This window comes from Galeopterus variegatus, unplaced genomic scaffold, assembly GCF_000696425.1.
Source record: "Galeopterus variegatus unplaced genomic scaffold, G_variegatus-3.0.2 Scaffold288, whole genome shotgun sequence".
Classification (NCBI taxonomy): domain Eukaryota; kingdom Metazoa; phylum Chordata; class Mammalia; order Dermoptera; family Cynocephalidae; genus Galeopterus; species Galeopterus variegatus.
Window position 1 is genome coordinate 373,329 of NW_007726399.1, and position 9,864 is coordinate 383,192.

A 9,864-nucleotide genomic window follows, 5' to 3' on the forward strand; every position below is an offset into this window, starting at 1 on the left:
GTCTTCAGTGGGAGGTAGTGAGAAAGCAGCAAGGCATTTTGACAGGGCCTCATGAAAATAACAGCAGTGTAAAACTTCTTTTTTTAATTACCAGATAATGCTGGCAGACATCGCCGATCCTCATAACATCTGAGAACTCCTGAGAGAGATGAGACTCTCAGAGGAGCAAGCTTAGTGTTAGGAATGGGATAAGGTGTCTGTTTTGCACGTTCCTGGGTATTTTTAAAAATCTGAGAACGTTATGGTCCATTTGTTTGTGCTGAAGGTCATTTTGTTTTTGGTTGCATCAAAATGAGACCTACACAGAAAGAGCCATGCCAAATTACCATGTACTCTCCAGAAGCTGGCCTGGTTTTAATCGTTTTCTTTATTTCTGAAGCTTATACGGGTCATTTTGTTTTTGGTTGCATCAAAATGAGACCTACACAGAAAGAGCCATGCCAAATTACAATGTACTCTCCAGAAGCTGGCCTGGTTTTAATCGTTTTCTTTATTTCTGAAGCTTATACAATCTTCATGTATAGTATAACACAGAGTATTTCCAAGATGCTTTTCACCCAGGTAACATCACATCTGATTATTGTCTATAAATCTTTTCTAGTGTGACATCTGTAGATCACAAACCAAATAAAGACATTTTACAAATTTCAATGCTGTCAAAACAACTGCAGATGTTATGGACAGTACTTGGGAGCACACTGCTATGAGGCACTTAAATATATTTAAAATGTTGCCTTTCAAAAGCATCATCACCGTACATCACTCTAATGTGAATTTAAGCGTCATGCTAATAAATGCTACAAAGCAAGAATCAATTTACCCTGGAACAAAAACTTAAGACACACAGTATTCTCAATTGAGTTATATTTAATTGAAGTGATTTGTACATATTACTATGAGTGTATTTGACAAATATGAGAAACAAGATGTAATATCCCTACCTTGTGTCTGTTTCTTGTTCACTGCGTTGTCGGCTTTATGTCGTTTCTAAAGTTTAAAAGCAAAAAGAACAACTGTGAAAAAGCGAATGAGACTAATAAAACAAAGGAGCACCCACAACAAAAGAGAGACTTCTTATGTTTCACAAGGTTTTTATCCTTTCACACTCATGTCAATGTTATAACTATGCATCGACAGGGGTGTCGTGATAGGATGAATCCGAGGGCACTCAGGAATTGTAAAATTCAAAGCACAGTCCACAGCATCCTCACACAACACTCCTCTTCTGGGAGCAGAGGTTTGTGGTCCTCAGAAAGATCTTACATTACCATGTGAGTAAGAGTAAAATTTTAATGTACTAGAAAAGTTTGAACTGAAAGACTGATTTAGTCTTCTGCTTAAATAACTCACTTACAAAAAAAGATTGCCTGCAAGAATTATCTATAATAACTACTATTTCATAATGGTATTGAAATATTTTCAGCTTCTTATGAAATTCATTATCTAATTAAGCTGAGTACATCCTCTATAGTTTAATGATGTGCTGATGTCTGTCAATGACTAGAACCAAATACACCTACATTTGCATACAGCCTCTTCTATTCACTGCTCCCCAACACTCCCCACCCCCCACCACTTGCATCCATAGCCACTGAATCAGAGGATCCTATTTTCCTTCCTCCCAAAAGCACCTACAAAATTAAATGGCAAACGAGTGAGTTAGTCCAAGTCTAGGTCGGTGAGTTTCAGAGTTACATAAGCCAAGTTTTTATAGCAGTGAGTAAGAAAAAGAAACAGAAGGTCAGAAGAAAGGTGAGAATTTAAGTAGCCAGAGAAAACTATCTTCCCTAAGGTTCCACTAGAGTTTTTCCATAGCTTCCATCTAAACTTACAGCATCAAGTATAACACATCTGACTCCGTTAACATTGCAGAGAAGTGTTGAGCGTAACTAAGTCTCTGCCCAAAAACTCTACCATATTTAGGTCAAATTGAGCTGAGCATACCTGACTATAACAAGGGTTGAAACAAATGTAAAACAAGTGAGGTCCTAAGTTTTCCATTTGAGAAAAAAATATGGTTTTTAGAATCACAGTGCACATATGAAAACACTCCCCACAAGAAAAGCCTAGAGTTGTGGATTAGCACTCCTGCAAGATACAGCAACACCCAAGAGGAGTGGAATAGCTGGCAGCATGAACTCAGTCCAAACAATCAGCCACTGAACTGCACAAAACGCAAACAGGCATTCAAAACGCCTCTGTGGAAAAACTGTTGCAAATGATTCTTGCCACATCCACATGCAAGAACACACTATAACTCTTTCTCAGTAGAAAATACTAATAATAGTGTATTGATGTAGACTTTCAATAGGAATATTTATCACTTCCAAAAGTAAGCATGATTTGTCAGAAAACTATTCTTAAATACATTTTTAAAGTTCTGTTACAATTGCAGCATCAGTAGAAAATATTTTATAATTGTAAAACTCCAAAAAATACTGTTTCTGTTTGTTTGTTAAAAACAATTGTAGGGCCGGCCCGGTGGCGCACTCGGTAGCGCACTCGGTAGAGTGCGGTGCTTGGGAGTGCGGTGGCGCTCCCGCCGAGGGTTCGGATCCCATATAGAGACCGGTCCGCTCACTGGTTAAGCGCGATGCAGGCGCGACACCGAGGGTCGCGATCCCGTTGCCGGTCGCGGTACGGGCGTGACACCAAGGGTTGCGATCCCGTTACCGGTCACGAAAAAAGACAAAAAGGAAAAAAAAAAAAAAACAATTGTAAAAAAAATTAGAAACTAACCTAAAATAAATTTTGGTCTGAAATAATGGCCCAACATATATTCAGATATACAAANATCACTTCCAAAAGTAAGCATGATTTGTCAGAAAACTATTCTTAAATACATTTTTAAAGTTCTGTTACAATTGCAGCATCAGTAGAAAATATTTTATAATTGTAACACTCCAAAAAATACTGTTTCTGTTTGTTTGTTAAAAACAATTGTAGGGCCGGCCCGGTGGTGCACTCGGTAGAGTGCAGCGCTTGGGAGCGCGGCGGCGCTCCCGCCGAGGGTTCGGATCCCATATAGAGACCAGTCCGCTCACCGGTTGAGCACGATGCGGGCATGACACCGAGGGTTGCGATCCCATTGCCGGTCACGGTACGGGTGCAACACTGAGGGCTGCGATCCCGTTACCGGTCACGAAAAAAGACAAAAAGGAAAAAAAACAAAACAATTGTAAAAAAAATTAGTAACTAACCTAAAATAAATTTTGGTCTGAAATAATGGCCCAACATATATTCAGATATACAAAGGAGGTATGAATATTTCCAAAGTAATGCACATCTATGACAGACAATGGTTAGACTTCCAACTGAAGGAGAAAAATAAAAACTAATTAATGGAACATTCCACTTCAAACAGGAAATTTAATCTTAGTGAAACCTAAGGTGATCCTGAACATTACTTTCCACCTACAGAGAATTCTTGCACAGGAACATCTCTTTCCTCAACCTTCCCACCACAGAATAAACTAGGTTACTTGTCAAGAAACAAGTGTATTCGATATACATAAGAATCCATCCAAATAGGCAGACTCTAACCTTATTACTGCAAAAAGAAAACATCTAACTTTTGTATTATAAAGAGATCATCATCCCTTCAAAAACTAATAGTTCAGAAAAGAATGAACAGTTACTCTCTGAGTTCGAATACCCCCACTATCTTAGAATTTATTTATTATCACTGAGAGTTACTGAATTATTTAACAGTATCAATATATGATTGACAGTACATCAATAAGCTGTACTGTATCAATAGTGCCGTGAACTTTAGGATACTAAACGTATGCATGCTGACCGCTCCCTCCTTCCAGAAACCCCTCCCTCTCTAGGCACTTCCTATCACATCACTGCCCAGGTTTTCCACTGTCCCTCGGCCCCTTCTTGTCTGCACTGTGCACTCGCCATGCAGTGATGGGCTTCCTCCAGGCTTACTCTCTGGTCCTCCTCACTTCATACTCTACATTCTCTTCCTAGCTCAACTCTTTCATACTTGCAGTTTCAATCATAATCGATACATAGATATACACTGGCCAAGACTCATCTGAGATCCACACAGTTATATCCAGTTGCCTCCTTGACGTTTCCCACTGGCAATCTCAAAGGCACCTCAAACTGCATCCACAAGATAATCCGTGATCTTAACCCCTGAAACTTGGTCCTTGTCTCAGACATGGAACAATACACCACAAACCAGGAACTTGAGAGTCCTTCTTGCACCTTCTTCTCCCTCTCATTCCTATCCAATCCATTTCTTCACTCAATTAATATTAACTAAAACTTACTATGTGCCAGGCCCTGTTACTACTGCTGAGGATACAGCAATGAACAAGAGACAAAACCCCTTCTCTCATGGAGTTTACCTTCTAGCAGTTGGAGACATAAACAAAATAAGGAGGACATGCAGCATGTTGAATAGGTGGTAAGTCTTGCCAATTTTACTCTTAAATATATATTGAATCCAGTTTTCCACTTTTCTCCATCTCTACCACACCACTTAGTCCAATATATATTTATTTTTTACACCAACTACTAGAATATTTTTCTAACTAGCCTGCCCAAATCCTCTGTTTTCCTTTCAATCCATTTTCCATCATTTAGACAAAAGGATCATTGGAAGATGACAATACAGTCAACATCTATTCATCACTTACTATACACTAGGCACTGTTCTAAGGACTTATGTGCATCATTTAATCCTCATAATAGTCCAGTGTTGGGCTGGCCCGGTGGCGCACTGGAGAGTGCACCGCTTGGGAGCGTGGCGGCGCTCCCGCTGAGGGTTCGGATCCCATGTGGAGACCGGTTCCCACTCACTGGTTGAGCGCGGTGTGGGGCGCAACAACGAGGGTTGCGATCCCGTTGCCGGTCCCCAGTACGGGCGCGACACCGAGGGTTGCGCGCAACACCGAGGGTTGCGATCCCGTTGCCGGTCCCGGGTACAGGCGCAACACCGAGGGTTGCGATCCCGTTACCGGTCAGTAAAAAAGACAAAAAGGAAAAAAAAAATAGTCCAGTGTTATTACTTGATTAATGTCTCTCTCCTCTACTGGACTGTAAGCTCCATCAAGGCTACTTTTACTTACTAGCAAATTCCCAGAATTTAAACCCTATACATGGTAAACTTTGAAATAAATATTTGTTTCATAATGAATAAAGTCTACTAGTGTTTAAGTTTATAGCAAAGAAGAAATGTTTTTAGTTGTGAATATTTATCAATTTAACAACCAACCTTGATCTTTACCATAAGAAATGGCATTTGACATGACGCAGCTTTTTAAAAAAGAGTTGTCCATCAGTTTCAGAGTATTTTCAAGTCAGTATGTATGTCATTTGTCACTTACACATAAAAATAGGAAATCATATTATGTTAAGCTGTCCAAAGCATCAAGAGTTAAAATGTACTTCGGTGGATAAGTATCTCACTTGACAGCAATTCTTTTTATATTCTATTCTAAAGCTTTTTGTAAAAAAATGGTTTAATAAAATATAAGGGAAGGCTTATTAGAATGTAAATGCTGTCTTATTCACTGACAGAGGAGTGGCAGACATTACTAGTCTTCATCAATATCCAGTTCTCTACTTCCACAGACACTGAGATAACACCTCCTCCTTGCCATGTTTCTAGTTCTAATATTAGGATGTAAACAGATGTGATGTGCATCATTTATGGGCCAAAACACAGAAGTGAGATCTCCATTCCCTCTCCCATCCCCTGCTGCAGCAGAAACATGACTCAGGCTGCACCCCCAGGGACACTCTCTGCTCTCCAACCCCAATGACAACCTGCAGTACAAAGTTGTCTTAATGACAAATTTGAGTACGTGAAAAATAAACATGTATATTAAGCCACTGACACGTGGGGCATAATTATTACCGCAGCAAAAGTTTAACATATCTTATTAATACCCTAATGAATGCTTCACACCTAAGTAGTATTTTATATATTTTTGTTGAATAAATGAATGAATATATGTATTCATTACAATTACTGATAAAGAGAATTCTTTTGTCCAACTATGATTTGATTTTTTTCCTTTTCTAGGGACTTCTATTTCTAACTTTCTATCCCTTCATAGTTTGACTTCTCGTTAAACTACTCTTCCAGACCATTTGTAACCAATTTCTTAACACTGATTTCACTGGCAAACTACTTCATATGACACTATTGTTGCCTCACAACACTATTAGTACATCCTTCAGGGACTGCCCAATCAGCTGCTTTCTAATAGCACCCAAATATTACATTATACCAATGAGTTCTGTTAAAACAAAATAAAAAAACCCACACATTTCTTGGATACAATTTTACTTCTCATGTATTTTCAAAGACTGGGGTACTAGAAACCATAGCTAGTGTACTTATAACTTTGCTAGGGAGCCCTTCAAAAAGTAGAAGAGGCAACTTATAGGAGTGATTATAAGGCAGGGCTCTGCGGCCAAACTGCCTCGTTTGAATTCTGACAGTCCCAGTTATCAGCTGGGTCTTCTTGGATAAGTTACCTGACCCCTCTGCCTCCTCTTCCTCATCCGTAAAATGGGGATAAGATCAATAATACCTTAAAGGGCTGTTACAGGATTTAATAAAAGTAAAAGACATAGAGCAAGAACATGGAACCCAGAAGCACAATAAATTTTATTAATATTATTGATGACTCTCCACAATAATACAGAGCAAGGAGCACTGGATGGATTGGAATTCTGATTCCATTACTTTCTTGGACAAGTTATATGAGCTCTCTAAGCCTCAGCTTCCTTACTGATGGAGTTTGGATGTGTTGTCCCCTCCAAAACTCATGTGGAAATCTGATCCCCAATGTGGCAGTGTTGGAAACTGTCTGAGTCATGGGGGTGGATCCCTCATGAATGGATTAATGCTCTCCCTGGGGGAAGAAGGGTAGGGAGTGAGTTCTCACTCTATTAGTTCCCTTGAGAGCTGATTGTTTAAAAGACCCTGGCACCTCCTCTCTCTCTTGCTTCCTCTCACCATGTGATCTGCTTGTACCCGCCAGCTGCCTGCCACCTTCCACCATGAGTAGAAGCAGCCTGAGGCCTGTGCCAGATGCAGCTGTCCCAGAATCATAAGCCAAATAAACCTCTTTTACTTATAAATTACCCAGTCTCAGGTATTTCTGTTATAGCAACACAAAACAGACTAAAACACTTACCTTTAAAATGGGGCCAACATCCAACTCTCAAAGTTATTGAGGGAATTAAATGAGAAAAACATTTGCAAAAACAGTACTACAATGCTTAGTAATAACAGGTGCTCAATGAAAATTAGGTTACATTAAGAAAGAAAAGGGAGTACATAAGGCAAAGAAAAAAACAAAATTTCAATAAAGACCAATCCCTATGGACTGCCAAATCCAATCATAATTTAAAGGATAACAAGCCTTCTTTCATTACTAAACTACAAACATAATAGAACACTGTAATAAGCATTCTGCAATATTAACCCTATAGAAATCACCAGGAATTATTAACTTCAGGGGTAGGAACATATTCTATATATTTTTAAGTTGAATGTGTATTTTAAACAGCTTATGCTAAGAATCAAATAACTTAAGAAGAATCTAAGACTTTTAAAAAAGATATATAAATAAAAGGGACTCACATTTATTTATGAAAAAAATGAAATACTTACAATATCTTCTATTATTTCTTTGACAGCTGCCACAGCTAAAATAAATAAGAGAGGAACCAGTGTTGTGTAACGACCTGTTGGTGATACATCAGGTATTTGCTAATTGAAGAAAAAAGAAGCAAGAGAAATCCAATGAGAACTATAAAGTTTATAACAGATTTAAAAACAACAAAGTCTTAATGTCTTCTAAAATATGTCTCATTGATTTTACTATCTTGGCAGACAAACAATGGGTAAAGCCATTTGTTCATCTCTATTAGCTGGAAGAGCATGTTAATTGGCTTCCTAGTAAGCAGTTGCATATAGGACCTATATTTATAATGTGGGACTGGTTATATAAATTATAGTATATCTACATATTAATATATCACATAACCATTAAACATGGCATTTTAGAAACATAAGGAATACCTGGGAAAATACCCATACATTATTATATGAATAAATCAGATTACAAAATAATATGTACTGTATGATCCCCTTTTTGTAAACTAAATCAATTCTTGGGGAAATAAAAGACCAGAGGGATACACATCCTAATTTTTTAAAGAGTAGTTGCCTCTGGTGGTGGAATAATAAGGGTTTTAAATTTTTTTCTTCACGCTTTGTTGTGTTTTTGAATTCTTTTTTATGATAAACATATGTTACTTTTTAATAAAATAAAACTTTTTTTCCTGATTATAACTAACTCAAATACAAAGAGAAACACAAGTTCTAAAGTGGTGATGCTTGCATTCTAAGGTTCAGAACCGATACTTTTACCGCTACAAAAATAAATTAATAGTTTAAGAAAATGTCCCATTTTACCACCCCAAATGAATAGTCTTTACCACCCAAAATGAATAGTCTTTGCCACATCAAATTTATAGAATGTCTAAAATAAGCTGATAAAGTGAATCAAAAGGCTTGAAGAGGTAGCGGAATTCTGACAGTGCTTGCAGCAGGAGCCAGAAATGTTCACCAAAATCAGCTCATCACTCTACATTCAGATAACCGTCAGGGAATTGGTCATGGACTTAACCAAAACACTTATTAATACCTGAACATTTGACTTTGAACTAAGGTTTGATGATGTGACTTTACCTGAAGCAGTGCAATAAAGAGAAAAAATGAATTAGCAGCTCTTCTGAACTGAGAGTAGAGAAATCTTGGAAGGAAGGTGATTATGTTGTATTTTGCAGTGCTAGAAAACAAAAATAAAAAGTAACATGAAACTTAATTATTGTGCAATTAGCACCCATGCTTAGGAAGTTCTGTTACAACTATTTAAAAAATTAGATGATGAACATATCACATGTCCACTGTTTCAAGTTGGGAGACTATTGCAAAGGGTCACTAACTTAAATTAAAAAGAGTGAAAGGAACTGGCCTAAATAAATAGTAAAGATTAAATACCACAGGTTTTATTTTCTGCATAATATCTTTTGTCCTCTTTGGCCAGTTATCCTGCTTAACATTACTCGGCGCAGCTTACAAAGAACAACTTTAGATAAGACAGTGTATAACACATTAATAGAATATAAAATCTTGCAAAAAAAAAATCAGCAATTTGAGGAGGACCAGACACTACACAGAAATGCCTCTCCTGGATAACTTGAAGGAAATGGGGAGTTTTCCAGGGTTCTGCCTGAATTTTCTTTACGGCCACTCTACGAACTTAGCAAGGACTCCACACTAAACACATCAGATATTCCCACAATCAATAATACAGTACCACTTAGGTCTTAGGAAACTCCCTATTTCCCTGAAGTTATCTAGGAAAGGCACCTCTGTTTACAGTGTCTGGTCCTGCTCCAATTGCTGATTGTTTTTCAATATTTTATTTCCTATGAACATATTATACACTGTCTTATCTAAAGTTGTTCTTCTCTGTAAGCTATGCCTAGTAATGTTAAGCAGGATAACTGGCCAAAAAGGATAAAAGATATGCAGAAAATAAAACCGGTAGTATTCACTCTTTATTACTGGAAATGTCCAGATCTTCCTCTTGTTTATTAAACAGAAAGGAGACACATGCTACATTCTCCAAAGCTGCAAATATTAATTTTGAATGGGCACTTCTCAAATTTGGAAATTCTGCTACTGGAGAAACACTGGGGTAGCACTGGGTGAGTTCACTTGGTCCCAGAGGTCACTTAGTGACCAGTGCTTACACAGATACTTTTTATATTACTATTAGAATAAAAACATAACAGTACAGTGACATAATCCTCATA

The 9,864-nt window shown here is 37.7% G+C and overlaps 1 protein-coding gene across 1 annotated transcript in view; it reads right to left on the reverse strand.

Moving 5' to 3' along the window:
- The window catches only part of ATP8A1 (ATPase, aminophospholipid transporter (APLT), class I, type 8A, member 1), a 235,996-nt gene that overhangs the window by 192,404 nt on the left and 33,728 nt on the right, over positions 1 to 9,864 (reverse strand). Inside the window, exons 3-5 of the mRNA XM_008567055.1 lie at positions 8,732 to 8,831; positions 7,649 to 7,747; positions 942 to 987 (exon numbers count right to left, since the gene is read on the reverse strand). Of these exons, the coding sequence (XP_008565277.1) occupies positions 942 to 987; positions 7,649 to 7,747; positions 8,732 to 8,831 (245 nt within the window). The remainder of the gene's footprint in view (positions 1 to 941; positions 988 to 7,648; positions 7,748 to 8,731; positions 8,832 to 9,864) is intronic.